The sequence below is a fragment of the Molothrus ater genome, chromosome 17 (genome assembly GCF_012460135.2).
Source record: "Molothrus ater isolate BHLD 08-10-18 breed brown headed cowbird chromosome 17, BPBGC_Mater_1.1, whole genome shotgun sequence".
Lineage (NCBI taxonomy): Eukaryota > Metazoa > Chordata > Aves > Passeriformes > Icteridae > Molothrus > Molothrus ater.
Genome location: NC_050494.2, coordinates 7,994,375 through 8,018,639, shown reverse-complemented (window position 1 = coordinate 8,018,639; position 24,265 = coordinate 7,994,375). Strand labels below are relative to the sequence as shown.

The following is a 24,265-nucleotide window of genomic DNA, read 5'->3' as shown; positions in this document are numbered from 1 at the left end:
CCACAACAGGGGCCGTTATCAGCGGCAAATCCTCCGAGTGCTCCCAGGGGGGACCTCCAGCCCTTCCCCTCCACCTACCCCACCGCTCTCCCGCTCCGGCCCACGTCAATGCCGCCGTGAAGGTGTCGGAACAATCGCCTGACACAGAGCTATTTTTAGGGGCCGGGGCTCGGAGCGAGGATACGGCCCTGCCGCTGACAATGGGGGGAAGGGGGCCGGGCTTCCCCCGTGACCACTCGGCAGCAGAAGGACCTGTAAGATTTCCTCGATGACCCAGGCCCATACAATACAAGGAAAGCGCGAGAGGGAGATACCCCCGCCAGGACGAGCTGCTCCTTTACCTAATGGGAGTGACCCGGGGTGAGGGGCTGCGAGCTTTGGGCCAGCGGCCTCCCCTGGGGGAGACTCCCACACCGGGAGGGAAGGGGGGTGAAGCTTGGCCGTGCTCGGCTTTCCATGAGGTCGAGGTGAGGGGGGGCCAGGCTGGCTCCCTTCTGAAGGGCATGGGGAGATCTGGGGGGGGGGGGGGTCAAAGGGGTGCAGGCATAGCTCAGCACAACCCCTTCTCCTCCAGGCTGGCTCACAGCTCGAGCCAGAGCCTGGACATGGTGGGAGTAGGGTGACCAGCCCAGAGCTGCATGTCCCCAGCTAGCCCTGGGCCGGGTTCCATGAGCCCAGGCTCCTGCTCGTCCTCAGGTTGAACCTGGATGCCTTTCCTCCCACCTCAGGGTCTCCCCCAGCTCAGCCTGTGCCAGATGGGTCGGTGGACCATTCGCTCCAGCCAGTCCTTTGGGGAAAAAGTGATGTCCTGGGCTGCACGGCAAGAAACTGGGCTAAAAAGGTGAAAGGCAGGGAGAGAAGGTCACGGGGCGCTGGACTAGGTCAAGGTTTAGCCTGGTTGCTGGCCCGACTGCCGGCTTAGCAGAGGGATAAGCCCCTTCCACGAACAGCGCCCACAGGCCGGGCGGGACCCCAGCGTTCTGCGGCAGCCCCGGGGTCTGGGAGGGCCGGGGCCGGGCCGGTGGAAGGGCTGCGAAAGGGCTGATAGAAGGGCTAGAGAAAGGCTGAAGAACGGCGGGGACAGGACCGTGGAAGGGCTTGGGAAGGACCGGGGCAAGGACCAGTACCGGGGCCGATGGAGGGACCGGGGGCAGCGCCGGTACCGGGCCACCTCCGCAGGCTACAGTCGCCCCCTGGCGGTGGGTCCTGCACACAGCCCCGCAGAGGGACTGGGCCCAAGCGGCCACCGCTCACGGTCGGGCCTCCCGGCGGCGCTGCGGAGGCCGACGCGGACCCCGCCACCTTCCCGCGGTTCACGGGGACACACCTGGACACGCAGCGGGAACAAACCCGCGCCCTTCGCACACTGCCGCCACCACTGTGGACTACAACTCCCATAGCCCCCCGCGGCGTGCTCCACCCTTCCCTGCGCACGCCCCCGCGGCGCGTGGCGGGGCCCGCGCGGTTTCCGTTTCCGGCGCGCCTCGCTCTGGTCCCTGCGGCGGCGGCCGAGCCTTGTGCCTCCGCCATATTGTCTGTGTGCGGCGGCGGCGGCGGCGGTAGCGGCCGCGCCAGGTACCGGCGGCTCCGGCGCCCAAGCGGGGTCCCGCGGCGGCGGCGGGCGGAGCGGGCGGCGGGGGGGAGGCGCCGCTGCGCCTCCTGAGCTCCTCCGCCCCCCCGCCGCGGGCGCGGTGTGGGCCGGGGGGCCGCGGCTGCCCCTTAGGAGAGTGGGGCCGCGGCGGCGCTGAGGGGGAGCGGGCAGAGCGGGCGGGTCCGGTGCGGCGGAAAGGGCACGGCCCGCCGCCCTCTGCCCTCGGAGGGGCTCCGAGTCCCCGGGGGGAGCGGGTAGGGGCTGTGGAGGGGCCGCCCCCCTGCCCCCAGCCCGGTGCGGGGCCGCCCTCGGCCGCGCAGGAAGGGCAGAGCCCCGCGGAACGGGAGCCGTCCCCTCCCCCAGCTCTCCCAGCTCGCACCTTCGGGCCGTGTAGGTGTTATTTACTTAAATTGCTCGATTTTGCCTCTTCCCCGCCCTGCCCGGAGAAGCGGGGAGATGCGGAGGGGCATGGAAAGGCCTGTTAGTGCTCGCTGCCACCCCCAGCTGCGCAGGGACTCCGTTCTGGGCCTTTCTGGGTGGAGGGGAAGGTCGTTCTCACGGCTTTCCACACCAGTCTGTGGAAGCAATGGTGGTCAGTCTTGCCCTCGCTGTAATTTAGTTAATTGTGCCTTGGGACCGAGAGCAGCGTGTCTGTTGGTAAAATGTGGTTTGTAAGAGAGGGGTAAGATAAGATTATGGAACTCCATGTGTGTCAGATCACTTAATTTTTTTTCTTACTGAGGTTTTTGGGTAAAACCAATAAAGTTTGGATTGTGAATATTAAGCAAAGTGGAGGGGCAGGCTCTGATCTGTGGTCTCTGGTGATCGGTTGCAGGACCTGGGGGGCTGACATGGAGCTGTGTGCAGGTGGTTTAGGTTGGATATTAGGAAAAGGTTTTTCACCCAGAGGGTGAATGGAGACTGAAACAGGCTCCCCAGGGCAGTGGTAATGGCCCCAAGCCTGACAGAGTTCAAGGAGCACTTTGACATGATTCTTAGGCACAGGGTGGGATTGCTGGGGTGTCTGTGCAGGGCCAGGAGTTGGCCTCGATGTTCTTTGTGGGTCACTTCCAGCCCTGGTACTCCTGAGAGGGGTCTCATGATTTGGGATTTGTGTTGCTCAAACCTGACCCTGGGCTGGGGCCTTGGGCAGCTGCTCTTGCACTGACCCTGGTGCCAGGCTTTGAGACTGGGCACGTGTCCCTGGAGAGGGCTGTGCCATGTGCTCACCTGGCTCCTCATGGGGGCTCGATCATGGGTGCACTCCACAAATGGGTTGGGAAGAGCCCCTGCCAGAGGGGACTGGGCACAGTGGCAGCTGTTCAGAGGAGAGCAAGTGGACACCCAGCATTTCTGCTTGGGGCTGGGAGTGATTTCTTTGTTCTTTGAACACACTCTCTTTTCTGAAACAGAATTGCTCAAATTATTCAGACTCTGAGTTGGGGCTTGTGCCATCCTGCCAGCCAACCTGGGTGTTGGATGTCAATCCAGGGTGGATTCTGGGTGCATCATCAGCTGGGGCAGAGGAGTCGCTCATCCTGTGGTTGCTGGTTTGGTGTGATGTAGAAAAGGGCAAAGTTTCTGCTAGGAGATGAGAGAGTGAGCTTGGGAAGACTCAAGGCAATATTTGGGGAAAGTGTGAAGCTTTGTGAGTTCCTTAATTATCCCTAAAACTGGGATTAGGGTAATGTTCCATTTCCTAGAGCACAGGCACTGTGTCTGTAACTGGAGGATGGAAATTGGGATTGGGATGGGATGTCTGATCCCAGGTGCAGGGCAGGCTCTGCACTCAGCCTGTGCCTTGTGGCTGCAATCCCTGTTCTCTTTGGATGACTCTAGACAGGGAAGGTAAATTGTAATTGTAAAGGGCCAGACATTGTACAATTGTAGTTGTAGAGGGCCAGACCTTTCCCTGAGCATGAAGAATGTCCATCTTTGGTGGTAGGCAGTGATCCTTTCCTTTCATCTTGCCAATGGGGAGAAGTCTCCATTATTTCACCTTTCTCTAGTGATTTATGCCAATACCTGGTAACATAATTTCTGTGGTTAGTGAAATTTGCTGTCTTGTTCCCAGTGTGTGTGGTGGCAGAGTTGGGTGTGCATGTCCTGCACTCAGAGCAGAGAACTTGGCCAGTCAGCTGCTGCCTACAGCAGGGTTAAGGAAGGGAACACAGTCTTGGCTTTGGCTGCAGCAAAGCAGCAAAAGCTCATGCAGCTGAAGACCTGGGTGGTGTGCCTGGGTGAGGGGATGAGGCACGGAGCATGGGCAGATGTGGTGAGAGGGAGATGTTGGAGGAGAAACCAGACACTTCCAAGTGGGAGGGTCAGAACAGGTTTTCTTTGTTTGGCAGGGCTCTTGGGTTCATAGATGGAGGGAAAGTGAGGCTTGTTGGATGATGGGATTATGGCTCTTTGGAAAAGTGATGCTAAAATTGGCAGTAGGTTCTAGCAAACGTGGAGGAAATTGGATCATGGGATGTTGCATCACATTAAGGTTGCTGAGGTTTGTGCAGGGGCAGTTAATGGTACTTGTTTGCTTGAAAAAAGTTGGTGAGATGTGAGAATGAAGATGCAAACCTGAGATTAGGAATTGACTTGGTAAAATGCCATTTCCTAACAGTGAGACATGGAAAGACTTAGAGTTTGATATTTGGGGCATTTTCAAGTAATGCAGATTAGGTTCATCAGCATGAAATGTGTTGGAAGTAGGAATCTCGTGGTATAAAGGATGTTGAAAGGTGGTTATAGATTTGTGGAGTTGTAGAGAAAGAAACTTTTTGCTCTGATGAAAGGGACGTGTACCCAGGTTTTCCCAATTTTATTAAACGGTGGGTGTCCTTACACTTCCATTTCAGTTCTTCTCCATTTTCTCCTTACAGAACTAATTTTCTCTTTGTCTTTCCTCATGTCCTCTGAGGAATAAGGGAAAGGAAGACAGGAGAAGCAAATGGGTGACATTGTGGTGGTGTGATTAATTTAGTGTCACATTTCTGAAGAGGCAGGGATTTATTTCTGGGTTACCAGACCTGTCACCTCCACCGTTCCTCCATTATGGAATTGCTTACATTAAGATATCTGTTTTAGAACTCTTTGCATGAGATTGTTGCCATCTTAGATCTTATTGTCCCATAAGGGTCTTGAGAGGGGAAAAAACCCCAAGATTTTAAGATCAGGAAACACTGCCTTGACTTAGTCTGGCTACAAACATTTGTTGCAAGACAGCTCTTGAATAATTTTTCTAAGCTTGGATATCTCCTTCCAGGGGCTTCCAAGAGCTGACTTCCCTGGAATTTACAGAATGTAATTGGAGAAAGGGAGTTCTCCTTTGAACCTGAAAAAACTGCTTGGAAGAGGAGGCTGCAGCTTTTTGAGCTGGTGTTAGTGCTGTTGCTGAACGTAGAGTTTTTCCAAGCTGGCTTTTGGTCCCTTTTTCCATCAAGGTGCCAAACTCTACATATTGGTGGGGAAGATTGATGAGAAGTGGGATTGTTGATGTGCTCATGGGATCAGTGGTTCATGGATGTTTTCTGGTTAGGAGTCCAGTAGAGAAAAAGCAACATGAGCCTGGCCCAAGTCTCATCTGCTCCTGTTTTAACACTGTTCTGGACAAATGGTTTTATTACCATTTATTACCATTTCATGCTACTGCTTTGGGAAGCTGAAAAGCAGAAGGGAAGGTTGGAGTTCTTTGTGGACTTGGTACCACCACCGACTCACATTTGGAAGGTTACAACTTCAATAATTTTAATTTTCCATGGAGTTGAGTTCTGAGATTTAGGTTATGTCCTCCTTACTGAGTTCTATTTTTTAATTAATATTACCATTTACAGAGAGGTGGTTTCTAAAGCAGGCTGTCCAGCTCCTGCCTATGTAATGGCTGCATCATATTGTGGCAGTTTATTTCATGTGAGTGGTGAATAAATTTTGTGCTAGATGGAAAACAACTTTGAGTCAAGGCAGGAGTTTGGCTGCAGTGTTAGTCTGAAGTGGATAGTCTGAAGTGTTAACAGCAGACCTAGAAAATTGAAGCTACTCACTCTGTTTTTGCAGAGAAGTAGGCTCTGCCCTTGCACCTTCTGGAACGACCAAAGGCTAAATTAGTCCTCTTTTAATTAAGCCAAGTTCAGGGAGAATCCAGCGTGCTAATACAGCATTACGTGCCAGAACTTGCTTTCCCTGGGTGGGAAAGGTCCTCCTGTGGTGGGAAGAAGTGGCCCCAAATCCTCTTGTGTGTCCAGGGAGCTGAAAAGGTGCCTCTCCCTGTTGTTACCAAAGCCTTTGGAGAAGGCATTTTCTCAGAGCATATTTGCACATGTGCGTGTGAGTTGTCAGAAAGTCTTTATTTTTAGTGTTCAGAAAATGGATGAGCGTGGACGCGCACAACAAATTAATTTCCAGTCTAGAAAAGCAAGAGCTCCTGCAGTGTTCCTTCTCTTGCAGCCTTTTCACAGGTTTCTCTATCTGTTACCAATGTGCTGTTGAATTCCAGCCTTTCTTCCACGTTTGGTTGTACTCCAGAAGGAAAAAGAGGGCTTTTTCCTCACTCTGCAGCATTTAGATTAATTTCAACTGAGCTTACAAATTAAGTTACAAGTTCTGGCACAATGGCTTTACTGGGGGCTTGTAAGGTGTGAAGGAGAGTGCTGATTGCTGGAGTTTAATAGCTGGGGTTTTTTTTCCATTTGATTCTTGGAATGGTGGTAGCTAGTTTCATCTTGTGTTAATAATGATAAATTTTTAGAGAGTTATGTCAGAGCTTCACTTGCTGGCAGGGGTTTGCACTGAGTGCCTCTTGCTGAGCCTGCTCGATGCTGGCTGAGGGTTGGAGATGGTTTATAGTGCATTGCCTGCTCCATGGAACAGCTGATCACAGGGATTTCCTGAAGAAATAGTTACAGGCAGTGTCCTCTGGTCTATCCTTTGGCTCTGGTAATTGTTCCTGCCTCTAGGAGTTGCATGATCAGATCAATTAAAACTCTGTAACTTTTACAGATGGTCGGTACAGGTCAGTTTTCTGAGTTCTGCCTAAATCCCTCTCTGTATATGACCCATAGGAGCCAAATCAGCTGAATGATTGTCCTGGCAGTACTCTGTGCCTACTAATTAATGAGGAAAACAACTGTGTCACTTAGCAGCAATTAGGGAGGTAGAACTTTCCAGAGGATGCTGCCAGTGGAACCTGATGTCAGCCCATAGTGCTGCTGAAACATTCCCCTTTGTGAGCCTCCAGGAAGAGTTCCCTGATGTTGCTGGGGTCCCAGAAACTATAGTTTTGGTAACTGGAATCCTGTCCAAAGCTCCAGCAGTAGGAGATTGTTTTGTTACTGCTCTTGGAAGAAAAAGGAACTGCTTCCTGTTGAAATATTGCTTTGGCTTTAGGGCAGACCTGGAGGGATATTCCTCCAAAGAAAATCCCCCTGCCTTTCCTGCACTCCCTGCTCAGCCTGAACTGTCAGTTTGGGGAAGAGGTGCAAGCAGAAGAGTTTTGTCGTTGGTTTCTGTTTGGTGTGTGTGTACAGACAAGTTGGTTTGGCAGTGCCTGGTTATGTTGCAGCCATTTTTATCGGGCTGTGTCAGGAGTCCTTGGCACTGGCAGTGAGGATATCCTCTGGGTTTATGGGTGCTGGGAGCGGTGGCAGAAGCTGCAGGCATGGGAAAGAGGCAGAGCCTGCACTCAGCTGCTAGAGCTTGGGTGTCTTGCTGATGTTGCTGCCCTCTGTGGCTACATGGCCTCATCCAAGGTCAGTTTTGGGGTCTTACCCTTTGCTCCATGTGCTGTTGACTAACTTAGCTCTGAAAATAATAGTGTTCATGATCTTGGGGAATTGTCTGCATAGAATGCCTGTCACTGCTGCTGGAGGTGATCCCAGTGTTCTGCCCCAGTCCATGTGCTGTTGCCAGTACTGATATTTGGCAAAGGACAGGTGCCCAACCAGGCTGAGATGCTGGAGACCCATAGAGGGTTTGTGTGAGCTCTGCTAAAATTCAGCTGTTAGAGATCTGAATGAAAAGGAAGACAAAGCATGACAGACCTTCTGCCAGGAGAGTGTGTGGCACCAGAGCCACTGCCAGGGCACCCTGGAGGGTGACAGACATGTTACACGCTGCTTCCCGAGGTGGGAAAGTGGGACAGTGAAGTTTGCCCCAAGACTGTGAAGAGTATCATAAAACATGGAGTTACAGTAAAACCATTCCCGTGGCTTCCATATAGATTGTGATCCTCATTACAGAGGATGAATTCTTCATTGGCAGGAATCGTGAGGAATTCAGAGAGGAATCAGTGGAGCTGATGTAGGAAGAGCCAATCTAAATTTAGGATGTTTCTAATGCAAAATTACTCCAAGATGTTTCTTCCAGTATAACTAAACCTGTCAACTGCTTTCCTTGCAGACTGGCCATGTCTTGTTTTGAATTAATTACAACAGTTCATGTTTCTTTTTTAAGGGAATGTTGAGGTCATTACGTTATCATTTGTTATTTCTCTACAGTCGGACACAACCAGCTATTTAAAAGAAATCTGGAAAATAATTTTAGTGGAAAATGCAGTTAAATCAGACTGTGCTGTTCCAAAACAATACCCAGAAAAGAGTTTGATTTCGAACCTAAGCTTTTTTTTTTTAACTCAAATTTTAAAATCTGCTTTTCTGTCTATGTTGTCCCTTTAGTAGGGAAATGATCTTCAGGAAAGGATATAAAATGTCAATTTTTTTAATCCAGGCTTGTTTCTATTTTAGCTGTAAAATCACAGAAAAATATAGGTTGCAAGGGACTTCTGGAGGTCATTTGTTCCGTACTTGTATTGCTGAAGTTTCAGCATCATGAGAACATAGAAATCAGGTTTCTTTTGTGAGATAGAGCATATTTTTTAATGGAGTTGATTACTATTATTTCTTTTAAAAGTAAGCTGAGTGTTGATTGATGTTGACTGCCAGCAGGCAGTACTGTAATATTTAGGCATGTCTTGATTTTTTAATTTCAGTGTTTTTCCAGTATTAGGTATTCTCCAAACTCTGAAGGAGCAAGTGCGCTTCCCTGGGAGGATTACAGGGCTGTGTGAAGGAAATCATCAACAATTTTATCTGATAATTGTAATTCTTGCTTACCCTACCAAATCACATTTTACACTCATGATTTCAGAGGCTGGGTTTAAGCTTTCTGCTATGAAAGGTAACATCTTGCTTGCAGTTGTAGATAAAAAAAGGGGAATAACCTTTCGATTCCAGACTCTGTGCTGTAATTCTGCTCTTCTCCACTGACAGAGCTTTTCTTCTCTAACAACAAACCCGCTGCTGTCTCAGCCTGTTTACAGTCTTAGGCTGGCACAGTCACCACTGTAATGAGCTTACGTGGGGAAAGTAGAAGTGAGAGGAAAGTCTCTAGACCTGTTTGGCCAATCTGTCCACTTTGCTTTCTCCTTGAGAGGAAGGTGAGCTTCTCTGGAATTCATAAAGCTACAGAAATGTTTTCTTGGCTCATTGAGTTCAGCTTGCTACAGTTCAGGGCCTGTTTTGCTCCTTTGGGACTGCTGTGGGCTCACTGAAGCAGAGTTCAGGTGGGTCATTGGGAATAACCAGGTTTATGTGGTGTTGAACAAGGTTTTCTGGGCTCACTCCACTCTCTCTGGATGAACTTGGATCTTCCTGGCAATAGAGTGTTCACACTGAGGGCAAGGCATGCTGTTAACAGCAATCCACAGGGAAGCCAGTGTCAAGCAGTGTTTGTGTTCTTGGGTACATTATTTATACTCCAAACCTTATTCACAAAGGTCATCACTTGGATAGCACTTGTGAATTCCTTGGGACACCAGTCTTCTGGGAAGCTCTTGGCTTTCAGCTCACTGGGAGCCTGTATAAGTGCTGCATCATACTGGGACAACTTCATAGGTTTTAAATTCTGAATGAGTAATTGCTTGAGAGAAGTTCCATGCCAAGAACATTTCCATTTAAAAGGAGGAAAAAAAAATCATTCCGGTATCTCAGTTATTCTGGGGGAAAAAAAAAAGGCAAATTTTACTAGGGGCGAAGTAGGTGTGTTTCTCAGAAACTAATCTGCATGGATTTCTTAACTGTGTTTTGTTGCTACTTGCTCTAAGTGCATGCATCTGGAAGGACAGAGGGTGTAGGAAATTCCTGTACTAATTGGAGTAGGTGCTGGAAGTATGGATCCTTCACCAAATATCAAATTCCCTATAGGGATGCCTTTAGAATTAGAGCGCATTGTAAGGATGATAACATCCCTTTTTAAAAATGAGGGGATTTGTAACTGGTTGAGATTGAAATGTTTTAAAAATCAGAGTCGAAGAGAACACTGAGAGGCTTTTTACCGTTTTATTGAACTTTAGACACAAAATATCTAAGCTTGCCAAGCTGTTCAGACAACAGGCTACTGTTAGAAGAATTCAAACTTTTAAGAACTGATCTTTTTTAATTAGTAGGCCTTCCAATTAAAAAATTCCTATATGGTGGCAGCACAATTATTTGTCTCTGGGCTGGGGCTCTGGATAGTCCCCTGGAGTCTGTCAGCAGGACAGGAGCTGTGTTTGCCTCTGTTCTTGTCTGGGATGAGCAGGGCTCCTCTTGATAAGGCTGCTGCGTAAGAAATCAGCTAATTATCAGTTTGTTAATACTCCAACGGCATTTTTGAGGACAGGCCTGTGTGGGAGAAGCCAACAGTGAAACTTTGGCGTGGTGTTCCTTTGCTGTAGCTGTCATGTGAGCCCTTTTGGGTGCTATCTGTCCAAGGGGTGTCACCACAGGGGCTGATTGAGGAGCCCTGCTCTGTGTCCTTGCACACGCAGGCCTTGGCAGTGAACAGCATGTCAGGCTGTGGCTGGGAGCTTTGTCTTCCTCTCTTTGTGACCTCTGGTACATTGCCTGAAAGCTCATGGTTGTTTCCAAGTTAAAGACTTCTCTACCAGAGCAATTAAAATTTTAATGTTGTTTCTGGAGATGCTTAAGGCTACACTGGACCCTGATCTCACCACATCTGCTTTGATTAGGTGATGTTGAGCAGACTCTCCCAATATAAATTATTCTATCATCCTGTCATCAATGCAGAAATTAATAAATGACAAAATTTGTTTGGATACTGTAGAAATATAACTTATCCTTTATAACAAGCTTAGGGCACTTCTCTAGGTGCAATTGCTGCTCATGCTGTAGATTTTTCTGCTTTAAAACTGCAGGCTTAACTGATGCTTGCATGTCAACACCTGTCCCCATTATCTGTCCTTATTTGTGTCATTCCCTTCTGCCAAGGAGCTTGGATCCAGTGCAAAATAATCCCCCTCCAGGGGCACTGAAGGCAAAAATCTATACAAATTCCTTGGCAGTTTTGAGCAGAGAGTGAGCAGCTTTCAGGCAGGGTAAGTTTGTGTATGTCTGTAAGTCTGTTTGCTTTAAAATTTAGTTATCTGTGCAGATTCTCTCCCCTTCCTGTGTAAAGAATAGTAGACAATAATACCTACCCTCGTAAATAGACATTGTGTGCCATTCTTAGAAGCTGCAGTTGATGATTTCCTGAAAAAGGCTTTCTCTGAACAGCCTGTTACAATGTGCTGCTTGAGCTAGGCTAGAGCTACGTGACAAAAAATAGCCACTGTGAAATTTGATCTATCTTTAGATAATGTGATTGATTTTTCTTTTTTTTTTTGGTGCTGAAACTGATCTTGCTAAGTTGGGTGAGGGGAGTAGTCACGTGTGCTTTATTTATACTGGATTGTGCTTAAAAATTAAAATTGCTAAGTCATCTAAGACATGTATAAATTCAGTTAATTCCTTCACAAGGAGTATTGGGCAGAGGAAATGGGCCAGTGCATCTCCTGCCAGAAGGACAGGGAGTGAGAAGAAACACAAACACAGTGATTGAACTTTGAAATCTAATAAATTTCACTGTACTAAACTGTTCTAGTAAACTTTCATGCTCTAGTAATGCCTGGGGACATCTAATTTCTAAGTGTCTGAGTCATGCCACATAAATGCTTTGAGGTCTTAGATGATTGCTGCCTCATCTTCTGAAATTGTATTTTGTGAGAGGACTAGCATTTTATCTAGGAATAGACTTATTATATTTTGAGGAATGCTACATATTCTTCCATTAGGTGGACACACAGCTGAAGTGCCTCATCCTTCTTTTATGGGGCTAAGGCCTCAGTCACTTTTCCATATTGGATTTTGGGATAGTGCTGTGTCCCTGTTTGCCCTTTGGACTGGATTACTGCAACCCTGTCTACCTGAAGCTGCCACCAACACCATTTGTGTGTCAGTAGGTCAAAAAATATCCCAGTGCTGAGCCCTGTCCCACCCAAGGAGGCTTTGTCCATGTCAGAGAGCCCTTGCATGCTCTTGTGCCTCTGGAAGCAGGACCAGCTGCTGGTCAGGTTGTGTGGCACAGTGAAGGACATCAGACTTGTGTCCCCCAGGTCCTCCACCACCTTCACAGCCAGTGGGTCTTGCTAGGTCCTCACAGGAGCTGAAGTGCTGCAGACCTCAAATAAACAACAGGACTCCACCTGTAGAGCAGGATTTTGCTTCTAGAGTTTTCTTCTCTTGTGACGTGCCCTAGTAGCTTAAGCCAACTGCTCCGAGCAGATTTCTTGGTCTTTCTCATTAATGTGTGATTAATGGGGCTGTTACTTCCTTCTGCAGGCTGGCAGTTGCCCATTTTCTCTGAAGGGATAAGATTGGCACAGCAAATAAGTGTATTAGTTTAGATAACAGTGTTGCCCACTGTTTGAGCACATACCCAGGGCTGGATGGCCCTGCCACGTGCTGCTACACACCAAACAATGCTGTTCCCTGCTCCAATACAGCTCCCTTTCTTGTAAGTTATTTCAAAAGCTGACAAGGGGATTCTTGTATTTAAACATCTTCCCCTTGTGAAAGATTTGAGACATGTAAAGGCACCACATTTATCTTGGGTAGGACAATATTGATACAGAACTGTAGTGAGTTACTGCTATCCTAAATATTCAGATCTGGGTGATAAAGTATTCAGACATATAGGATAAAGATACAGTGTTTGTCACTGATATACAACTTTACAAAGGAACTTTGTTTTGAGTGGTTTTGACCAGTCTCAATACTGATAAAACTTATCAGAAGCTTTGCAAAAATTGCCTTGGAAGGAGGAAGGATTGAAGGTACTTTGGGCTAGCAGAATGCAAAGGAACATCTTCAGACCCTCACAGCAGTGCATTTCTTTCATGCTTGAATAAAGCATCATAATCCAACACAGATGCTGCTGTCCTTTGGACAGTCAGATTTAATGCTTTGACTGTAGGAAGTTGTGACTAAAGCTGGTTTCCATCCCAGCAGAATTGATTTTGTTACATTGGACGGCCCAAGACTTGTGATGGGGGTGAGACTGCAGCCTGTAGCTGTTGGTTTCAGTCTGGAGTTGAAAGGAAGGGATCTGTCTGCAGATAGAGAGCACATGGCATTCTTTCCTTTTGGAAAGTTACCTCCACAACCAGCAGCTGGAAATAAGGTGCTGAAAATTACCAGGTCAGCACATTGGTTTGCTAGGGGCCAGTCCTGTGTGAAGGAGAGCAGACAAATGGCTTTCAAGAAATCCCAGGCCTGTGGCTGGGCAGGCTCCAGCCTTTGCAGCAGCTTTTAATGATTAACTTAAATACTTTTGAAGTACCTTGAGAATTTAACCTGTGGTTGATGTTCTGTCTGCAGGTGGAGGAATCTGAGGCCTTTCTCCTCTGTCAGCACTGCAGAGCAGGTCGCCTCTGATTTCACATCTCGCTTCCGCCTGCCAAGCTGTCTGATATGTCGGGACCCGTGCCGAGCAGGGCCAGAGTTTACACGGATGTGAACACACACAGACCCCGGGAGTACTGGGACTATGAGTCTCACGTGGTTGAGTGGGGGTAAGTCTGGGCTGCCTCTGCATGTCCCTACACCAGGAGCAGTCCCTGTGGAGCCTGCCTAGTGGTATTTGGGGAGTTCAGGCAACTATGCTGCGTGAGGCTTTTTCATGCTTCTTGGCAGATGGCAAGGGAAAGGATCACAACTTCTCTTCAGAAAAATATTTCTTATCAAACTTTTAAATTCCCAGTTGTGGGAGAACATTTATAGCAGCTTCCTTAAAAGTTTGAAGAAGTTTTGCCAGGTAGTAGAGAAACATCCCCTTTCAGAGGGAAGAAAATCTATTTCTGAAACAATCCAAACAGTCCTTGAGTGCAGGGCTGAAAAGAAATGAAAAGACTTTCAAACTGAAGTTGCTGCTGACTTGGATAAGTGAAGAAACTCCACAGACTTAAATAGGTACATGCTATTTTATGACTTGTTGCTCAGCTCTCTGCAAGTGCCTGGAAAAGACATGGCTGCCTCTCTTTGAAGGAAAGAGGTGTCCAAATTGAGCTCATGACTAAAGTGTCCCAGAATCAGACAGCAGTGGAGGCAGCTTCATAGCTCTGCGTTCCTGCTGGGATGTGGAGGGCCCAGACAGAGTTCTGCCCTCAGCTGTGCAGTTCCCAGTTTCTGGAATGTACACATTCATCTGAGCATAAGTGCTGCTTTGTGCCCAGACTGTTTTTAAACAACCTTGCACTTAGATTTTTCCTCCTACTGGCTTTGTTGAATTTTACCAGCATTATACAAGGAAAAATGGAGCTTCCAAATATTGAGAGAAGGGATAGTTCAAGTTTGCTAATGCTGAAATACATAGTTGGGCTTTCAATCCATACTGTTGGATTGAATCTGTCTTTGGCAAATAGAAGTTCCCTGTTTCTCTTGTAGTTCTTAAATCATCCAGTTCAGGAGAGGTAAGGCACTAGTTGATCCCCTTTGTCTGTGAAGTTAGGCAGTGATTGAGTGTTAAGGAGCAGTTTATAAATGATGATGGAAATGACTGAGCCCTTTGGAACTCTAACCTTTTCTCTTCACAGAAATCAAGATGACTACCAGCTAGTTCGAAAATTAGGCCGAGGCAAATACAGTGAAGTATTTGAAGCCATCAACATTACAAATAATGAAAAAGTAGTTGTTAAAATTCTCAAGGTGAGCTGGGGATTGGGCAAAAGATAAAATCTGTCTTGAGGTGATCAGGAGGCCAGAAAGGGCTTTTTGATGTTCTAAAACTGAAATCCTTAAAGCCTGGCTTTGGAATGTCACTCAGTGAAACAGGCCATGGGTTTGAGCCTCCTGATATAAGCCCTGCAGTTAAGTCAGATCTCTGCCTGTAAGGAATTAGGCTCTGTCTTAAAGAAACCCTGGTGTGCAACACCTTTTTACTTGGAACTAAACAACATTTCAGCAGCTGACTACTACTAAAATTCTCAGCTTCTCTAAGTGCTGGTGTCCTGGCAGGCTGTCATGGCCTTGACTTTCATTTAGTGACCCTCCAATAGCCCATAGGCTTCTCATAGTTAAACATTTGCCATATGCCAGTTAAGAAGTCTTGGAGTATCACAGAACTGTTTGGGTTGGAAAATCACTCAAAGATCATCAAGTCCAGCCAACACCCCAGCATTCATGTCCCCAGGTGCCACATCTTTAAAATCTGTTCAAGGATGGTGTCCTCACCACTGGAGCAGCCTGTTCCAGGTATTGACAACCCTTTCTGTGAAGAAACTTTTTCCTGGCATTACTTGAGGCCATTTCCTCTTGGTCTATCAGATTATGTTCAGAGAGTTGTTGTTTTTTTTTTAAATGCCATCTTCCAGCCTCTCCTTCACTTGGAGTTATTGTCTGTAGCTGTCAGGATTGTGTGGTTAGAAAGGAGACAGCAGATATTTGAGCCTTTACTGGTGTGATGCATACTCAGGTTAAATTGCAAATGTTTCAATATGTTCTGCTGATCTGCAGTCACCTGGGTGTTGTCATCTGGCTGTTGAGCTATTAGCCTCACTTTACTGCAGGGCTTTATCTTACACTTTGGGTTTTTATTCTTCAGCCTGTTAAAAAGAAGAAAATCAAGCGTGAAATCAAGATCTTAGAGAACTTGCGAGGCGGTCCCAATATAATCACTCTTGCAGATATAGTAAAAGATCCTGTGGTAAGTAAGGGAGAAACTCAGGGGGTACACTGGGGTTATGGGGGAAGTTGCTCTGTTTGATTTCAGCTCTGACCTGGCTTTTTGTTTTCCCCTGCTCTTAAATCCTGCTTTTGAATTGACTGATCAGATCAGCTCTTAATCTGATAAACTTCTTTTAGAGGGCCCTTCCCCCACAGGTCCCTGCAGCCCCTCACTCTGTGAGGAAGAGATACCAGCGAGCTGAGACAAGTTAATTCGCTCTGCAAACAGTGCTGCTGGAGGCTGTGGGCTTAGGCTCTGCTCTGTCTGTCTGCGGGGAATCATAAATATGTCCAAGGCAGAGGGATTTTGTGTGGTTTTTGTAGAAAAAAAAGATGCAATTCATTATCCTAAGTGGAAACATAACTTAACATGGCTGAATACTTTTTTTCTCTTTCAGTCTCGAACACCCGCTCTGGTTTTTGAACATGTAAACAACACAGACTTTAAGGTACAGTGTGAGATGTGACTTGTCTTTTTTTTTTGGTGTTTGAAAACCATCCATACTTTCTGGGGAACGGCAAGTACATAGGATGGGCATTTCCTTCCAGCATAGGAAATGTTTTTAAAGGTAAATGCATTTGGGACAGAACTTTGTAATTAGCCCATCAGTACCATTTTGCCACAAAAGTTACAAGATGAGAATGCAGGTTCCAAGAGGTATTTAACCTTGGGAGCAAGTGAATCTGTTACCTTGTGGCCCATCAGTGCCTGTGTTTTTGAGGCATTTGGCTTTTATGTGTACAACTATTTATTGGAACCTATTTAAATGTGGACAGCTGTTTCTGTGGCCTTCCATACTCCTGGGAATGGGGATTTAAATGTTTCTTTGTCCCTTCATACTGACCTGCCTCAGAAGAAGAAAAGCTGTACAATGCCATCCATTGTGCTTGTGCTGGGTGGGTACAACCAGAGCGAGATAGTGACAGGAGCCAGGATGTGCTGTCTGAGCAGAGCTGGAAGTAAACTATGTATGGGATTTGCAAAGGGAGAGGAACAGAGTCAGGTGTGGGATCAGAGTAACTTGAGAAACTTGGTTTATACCTTCAGATGGGTTTGGAGAATGCCAGCAGCCCAGAACAGGGGTTTTTTGGATGTTGAACACTGACATGATGTGTTTGTGTCCCACAGCAATTATACCAGACATTAACAGATTATGATATTCGATTCTACATGTATGAGATTTTGAAGGTAAGTTGGTGTTTCGCTGTTTTGTTGGTTTCTTTCTAGTATTTACTCTCAGCTAATCCTGTAGAGATGGTTCTCATGTCACTGGTGATAGTGACATCATATCACTAAGGGAAGGAGAATCCATGGAAGAATTGGGCAGAAAAATATCAAGTCAGTATCTGTTTTTCAGCATTTTGTTATATTGAGATACCTTAAAATCCTAAATCAGGAGTACATGTAGCCTCTGAAAAAAGAAAACTGTGAGCTGTTACTGGCTGGGTTTGTGCTCAGATATAATGTGAGTCAAATGTTTTCATCCATTCTTCTGAACTAAATAATTTCTCCTTAGGAGTCTGGAGAAAGGGGGCTTGTGTGATCATTAGTGCCTAGTAACTATGCTCTTAGAGACTCTGAAATTCCAATTGTTATGAGGAAGCACATGAAGTAAACTAAAGACACTTGTGCTGCTGGGACCTCCCTTTGGGAGGGGGCTCTAGAAGCATTTTCTGTGATCAGTGAGTCTAGTCCAGGATCTAACACTGGACAGTCCTGTCATCTAGTTAGACTTGATATGTGTGGAAATACTTTTGAATATGGTTAACTTGACACATTCTTGTGACTCCAGCATCTGTTTCCTTTCACCTGCAGGCTCTAGATTACTGCCATAGCATGGGAATCATGCACAGAGATGTCAAACCTCACAATGTCATGATTGACCATGAGCACAGAAAGGTAGTGTGGGGTGGCTGGGGGGCAGGGCAGGGTCCTGCTTTTCTTTTGGGTACTCCTGTGTAGTGGTACTAGCAGACCTCTTTGAGGAAGACTCTGCTCTAATGGTGTGGACAAATGTAAAATGAGAATATTGTGCTGCTTTCTGAGGCTTTACTTGGTCACATGTAACCCTCAGGCAGGGTTGTAAGGAGAGGTATTTTATTTAGTCTGCTTGGTGATGTGGGTTTGGGGAGAATATGTAACCAGACACTGATCAAATTAATTGAAAATTGAAGACTTATAAATTAACTTCATACTAAGTTCAGCAGTGTCATTCAGCCAGTGGTAAGATGGAGCATCCCTTGAGCCTTTTTTCTTTGTTTTCTACCATTTTTAGCTTAGACTAATAGACTGGGGTTTGGCTGAATTCTATCACCCTGGCCAGGAGTACAATGTCAGAGTGGCTTCCAGATATTTCAAAGGACCCGAACTTCTTGTAGATTATCAGGTAAGAGTTACCAGGACTTCTTACTGACTTTGATATGGAAAGTCAGTGCCATTTCAAGGTAATAAACCCAAAATTCAAATGTCTAGAGAGCTGAAGCTAAAGACAGTCTGTTCCAAAATGTATGGCAGAAAGCAGTGGCCATAAAGCCACTGAATGAAAGAAATGAGTAGTCTCAGGACCTGAGGAAGAGCTGCAGAACTATCATTATGGATCTTGGAATACAAATGTTGAATATTTTTTTAGAAAGGCTGTGTTTGCAGTAAGGTACAGGAATGAAACAAAGCCCCTGTGGGAACAGCAAGTACTGCATGAACTTCTAAATTAAGCTATAAAAGCATCCCCTTATCTGATGGCAGTTTGCATTATGGAAATCACAGTGTTCCTGGTGACTTTCAGACCATGCTGGTTCTGGAAAAAAAACACATCCTTACCTGTCCATGGACCCTGGGGAGTCCACACCTTTTGTTGTTTGTTCCAATGCTTCCTTTCCCAACACACATTTCTCAGTGGTTTATAGCATTAGAGTCTGCAGTGAAAATAGAAGAAAGCTCTGATTTTTAATATCCTGGCAGACAGGGATGGAATTAGGATACCTGCTGTCCTGCTAATTGCTGTATCCCAGTTTGAGTAACTGGAACACTGAGCTGAACAGTGGTTTAGGGATGAAGATACATGAAGATAGTTCAGTTTGTTTCCAGCATGACATGGCTGTGTTCATATCACCTTGGCGGGGTGGGGGAACCCTGTTAGTTTTGGAGGTCTGTTCTGCTTAATTCATTAGAAATTGAATTGTCCTTCTGGTTTTGTACAGATGTATGATTACAGTCTGGATATGTGGAGCTTGGGTTGCATGTTGGCTAGTATGATATTCCGAAAGGAGCCATTTTTCCATGGCCATGACAACTATGATCAGGTGAGAGCTGGTCATGTACAATGTCTGTTCTTTTAGCACCATGAAGATTTCCTGCTTAGGCTTCTATCGAGTCATCCAGAGAATTTTTAAGCCTTTCTCTAATGGCTTCTTAGCTCAGTTTGAAGCCACATTCCTTTTCTCAAGTGTGCAAGATTATGTAACCAATTAAATAGAAATGGATTTATAGAGCTTTGTACTTAGGAGCTCCTCAGTAGGTGTCTGAGAAAAGCTGTAGAAATAGTTATATTAAGGCTGGTGTGTTCTAGTACATAGTTTGACTATTCCTGAGGTTATGTTATGTGGAAAGCCCCTGCCACTACTCACTCTCCCCCCACTCTATATAGAAACTTGGTAGAATTTGGTACAGCTTTATACAGATTCTGAAATCTTTGATGTGTTGCCTTTGGGCCAAAATTTTTATTTTTAAACTTTTATCACATGCTCAGCATGTGACTGCCATGCAAATATTCTGGAACAGGGACCTTCTATTCTCAAACCTTTATTCTGGAGCTCTCTGGGGTGGTGCTTCACCTTTCACATGCAAGATCCAGAGTTTCTTTTTTTACCAGTTACTCTTGCCTTCCCCTCTGTTGGTTCTGAATATTTTCGTGCTACTAAGGAAGGTAGTGTTGCAAGGTCTCAGGTTTTAGAGATTTTAGGGTCTGTGGCTCCCTCCTGGCTGCCTTGGGGTACTGAGCTCCAGCTGTGAGTGGAGGCATGTTCCTGATGCCTGGGACTGTGTGGCTGGGGAAGCCAGAGCCACAGGCTGACCCTGTGGCCTCTGATTCATACTGCTGGGATCAGGTTCCAGCTCCCATGGGATTGTGCTGCTATATCTTCATGCAGGCTCTGGTATTATCATACCTTCACAGCAGTGACTTGTTTTTGTGTTTGTTCCCAGCTGGTGAGGATAGCCAAGGTTCTGGGGACAGAAGATCTGTATGACTACATTGACAAATACAACATTGAGCTGGATCCACGTTTCAATGACATTTTGGGCAGGTGAGCCAAGGTCTGGAGTCTCTTTGGTAGATCCAGACAGTTACAGCTTTGTCAACAGACCTTGAAATGAACAAAAATTTGTGGGAGAAATCAGAGCCAGGATTCTGGAGAACTGACACATTGTGCCTTTGGTCCCTTTTGCCAGTGCTTTCCATAGTCCTTTATATGGAAATGGACCTGAGGAAAGATTTTTAAATGTCATTCAGGCAATAAAGGAGCTACTGGAGCAGAAACCATGAAGGGCAAATGCTCTCTTCAGTCTGGAGGGGAAAAAACAAAATGATGTTTCTCAGCATTAGAGTGCAGAAAGTCAGGTGCTGCTAAAGATGGAATTTATATTTTTTTTTCTCCTCATAGTAGGACTAAAATTTAAGGAACTCATGTTGGGTGCAGAAGAGATGACAGAACCTGCAATTCTAGGCCTGTAATCCATTCTATGCATTAGTCCTGCTGCTGTCTGGGGTCATGGCAGGGCCATGCAGGGGCTGAGGTGGCCGAGGTGGCTGTGCTGGGGCTGTGACTGCTGTGCCACCGCGTGGAGACACAGTGACACTGCTTCATCTTCTGGAATGTCTCAGTCCCGTGGCTGCTGCACGGAGCAGTGGCCTCCCTCAGGGTTGGACATCTGTCACAGCTCTTGCTCCTTAAGAAAGTGAGTTTTGGCATCACTGTCCCCTGGCTGGCCTGATTTGGGTCTGTTTTCCTGCAGACACTCCCGTAAGCGATGGGAGCGCTTTGTCCACAGTGAGAACCAACACCTGGTGAGTCCAGAAGCTCTGGATTTCTTAGACAAGCTGCTGCGATATGATCACCAGTCACGACTCACAGCAAGAGAAGCCATGGAACACCCCTACTTCTGTAAGTATCAGCTGCTGTCCTGAGAGTTCTGCCTCTGGGAAATCTCTGTTCCCATGCCTTGTGCAGATGGGAGCTGAGAATGGCAACAATGATAAGCCTGGTCTGCAAATATTTGTGCTGGAGCTGAGGCTGCTAGTCTCTGTGTGCCACCTCTGCCAACCAAGGAATCAGATCAGTGTTGGGTGCCTGTGTCAGGCCCATGAATCAGCAAGTAATATCAAGGAAAGTCACCTAACTCATGTGATTTGGGGTTGCTTTCTGCAGGTGTGCATGGATTCCTCTGTTTGGATAAACCCAGGGAATTCTGGTTTGTTGATAAACAAGTGTTTTAACTCCTTCTGTTGCTAAATTGCTTAGCTACTGCTATATTCAGGTCTTGATTTTGCAAGCAAAAATGTTACTTTCACTAGTAAATGCTTTTAAGTGGTTGCTGTTTTTCACAGATATTGATATCTAGGGGTTTGAAGCAGCTGCAACAAGGCAGAATGTCAATATTTGCTCGAGTAGTTTGGTTTTGGGGTTTTTTTAGCTGCTGCTGAAGGGACTCGTGTAATTAACAGACTGTTGATCTGTGTTACACCTGTTGGAAAAATCCCAGGGAAATGTTTTTCAAGTATGAGCATTAGAGAAGCCAATAGCTTGGAATGTGAGAGCTGGACAAACAGTTCATTAACTTGTGTTCACAAAAAGATACACATAGTGCTGAGCTCAGCAAAGTTTGGAATTCCCTTGTCTGACACAGAAGGCCTGGGAGGCAGGAAGGAGTTGTCCCTGTTCAGATGAGAGCCTTATTTACATGCAGCTGAAAATCAAGAGTTAGTAAGTTGTGATCATCTCATGGGTGACAGGTTCTAGTGACACACCTGACAGCTCACAGAGATGTAAGATGTATATAGGGACATGACACATGATTGTAATCAATGATAATATTTCTGCTTGCTGCACCTGTATTCTGGGTTTGGCTTTCTGCAATTACACAGTTGCTTAGCACAGAAAGATCAACTTTGCCATAATAACCTTTGTCTTTTCCTGTCAGATAGTCCTGCTGAACCCCAAATCACATCATTTAGCTGATTTTCCCTGATATCACATGACCTTGGTACCTTCTTGAGTGCTTCCCACTGGCATTGGTGTAAATGTCTGTATTTCAATAGATGGTGGTTAATGTTTGGCACAGGCAGAGTGCCAGGACTGGCTGAGCACAGAGGCCACAGGCAGTCTGTGTGCCTCAGCAGCTCTCTGGCAACACAGCACTTACTGGTAGTGTGCTCTTCCTAGACCCCATTGTGAAAGACCAGGCTCGGATGGGCTCGTCCAACATGGCGGGTGGCAGCACTCCTGTCAGCAGTGCGAGCATGATGTCAGGTCAGTTCTGCCAACTCTCTTGGTGCTTGGGCTGCTGAAGCATTTCCATGTGTGGGTTGGGTGGGAGGACTCAGGAGGGAGAGTTCAGCAGGCAGGGAGGGCGGTGTTGGGTCATCTCCCAGAACTGGGGACAAGGGCAAGAAGAGCTGCAAAGTGGGTGGGAGAGTCTGATAAGTAAGGCCTTGGGCAGCCTGACCTGTTTTTCTGGTTTCATTTTAAGAAGCTCTTTGCAGTTGATTTTCTGGCAGCAGCTTGAAGGACAGTCCACTGGCACAGGCTGCCTAGAGAAGCTGTGACTGTCAGATCCCTGGAATTGTTTAAGGGCCAGGTTGAACAGGGCTTGGGGCAACCTGGTCTAGTGGAAGGTGTCCCTGCCCGTGACAGGGGGGTTGGAGAAGAGGAGCTTTAGGGTTCCTTCCAATCCAAACCATTCTGTGATCCTGCCACATCTCTGCCCATCAGTTACACTGAGGGGTGTGCAAATCTGTGCCCTTCCCAGAGCTGCAGAGAATAGTGACAGATCTTTTCTCTCTTTAATTATTTTGGCAGCTCTGAAAACGTAACTGACCCACAAAGCTCCCGCTTGACTTCAGAAGCTGTCCTGGATAGCAGTGTGCTGTTTTCACTCTAACTCCTGCTTACCTGTCTGTCTTCCAGGGATTTCTTCAGTGCCAACACCTTCACCCCTTGGACCTCTAGCAGGCTCCCCCGTCATCTCTGCCACCACCACCCTGGGGATGCCGGTTCCAGCTGCTGCGGGCGCCCAGCAGTAGTGACGGGCTCTGTCTCCTGCTGCCTGAGCTGAGTCAGGTGGGGAAGAGGTTTCCCCCTCCACCTCTCCTCAGGACGCAGCTCGTGCCTGGCAGGGGAAGGGAGGGGATGAACGCTTTGGAGACACCGTGTCTGAACTGTTGCTTGTGGATTTATAGTAGTTCAGTCATTATATACAAAATTATTATAGGCTGATTTTTCTTTTTTTACTTGAACTTTTCGTAACTCAGGGGATTCCCTGAAAATACCTACAAATGGAATACTTCTTGGACAGTTTTTCTTCCCCCCCCACCCCTCCCAAAAAAAAAACCAAAACAAAACAAAAAAAAAACACCAACAAAACAACTCTTCATGTAATAACAAAGATGAATCAACAGCATTTCCAAGCTCTTGCATCCTGCTGGAAATCTCTTCTCTTCATGTTCCCACCATTATTCCTCCACAAGCCTTGGGGGATTGTGCTGTTCTCCAGAGACTACCAAACCAAGTCTTCATGAGGCAGGGGAGGGGATTCTTAAAGTACCACTTACTTGAACCCCAAGTCCTGCATATGTCCCAGTCAGGGTACACTGAGGAGACAATTCCAGTAGGGAGAGGTGGGATAAGCTTAAAAGGAGTAAGTGCAGATAGCGTCCAAACCCCTAATTGGATTGGATAATGTCTCCTTAGGAGTCAACCAGAATGCTAACTCACCCCTTGCATGTAATTTTAGTCTTAAAAATGAAGTTACTGATCCAGTTGGAGTCCTTGGCACCTCCTGAGACAGGTGCTCCTGTAGAGTAAGCCCTGCTCTCATCAGCCCCTTTCTCGTGGAGGGTTCTTCCAGCCATTGCTTGGCTTGGATCTCTGGAATTAATTTGTTATTGGGTATATTGTTTTTAAATTGTTTCTATAGGTTTCGAGCTGGTGGCTACTTAAAAGCTGGAAAAATCAGACTGCGCCAAGTCCGATCCCACATCTTCACCCACCATCCCCTCCCTCACGTGCCATGTGGTGAGAATACCAGTTACCTCACAGTCTTGTAAATATGCACTGAGAGGAAGGAGCCAGGAGACGTTAACTTAAACTGAAATGGTAGATCAGTAATTGTGGACAAATATTATCATTGACAACTGAAAAGCACCCTTGTTACAGCCCTGCTACCCCTTGCTGTGTATATATACTTTGTCCTTCATATGTGAAAGATCCAGTGTTGGAATTCTTTGGTGTAAATAAACATTTGGTTTTATTTATCGAGGTTAGATTTAAGTTCCCTGTGTAGAGGCCTCCCTGGGGTGGTCATGCACTGACACAGGAGTGGTGACAGCCACATGTGCCCTGGGCAGGCCATGTCCCTGTCACACCCATGGGG

The 24,265-nt window shown here is 46.6% G+C and overlaps 1 protein-coding gene across 2 annotated transcripts; it reads left to right on the top strand.

Annotated features, from left to right (window-relative positions):
- The first annotated feature begins 1,489 nt into the window (after window positions 1-1,489).
- CSNK2A1 (casein kinase 2 alpha 1) lies at window positions 1,490-24,150 on the top strand. Of its 2 annotated transcripts, none has more exons than XM_036395581.2 (13): window positions 1,490-1,575; window positions 13,276-13,469; window positions 14,490-14,601; window positions 15,497-15,598; window positions 16,017-16,067; window positions 16,748-16,807; window positions 17,435-17,518; window positions 17,895-18,005; window positions 18,817-18,918; window positions 19,820-19,920; window positions 20,630-20,778; window positions 22,057-22,143; window positions 22,801-24,150. In XM_036395581.2, exons 2-13 carry the CDS (start codon window positions 13,369-13,371, stop codon window positions 22,914-22,916), a joined length of 1,176 nt encoding a protein of 391 aa, XP_036251474.1. In that variant the 5' UTR covers window positions 1,490-1,575; window positions 13,276-13,368; the 3' UTR covers window positions 22,917-24,150. The 2 variants fall into 2 exon arrangements, with proteins under 2 accessions (XP_036251474.1, XP_036251475.1); XM_036395582.2 differs by lacking the exon at window positions 1,490-1,575 and having other exon boundaries at window positions 22,801-22,953; window positions 23,810-24,150.
- The last annotated feature ends 115 nt before the right edge of the window (window positions 24,151-24,265 follow it).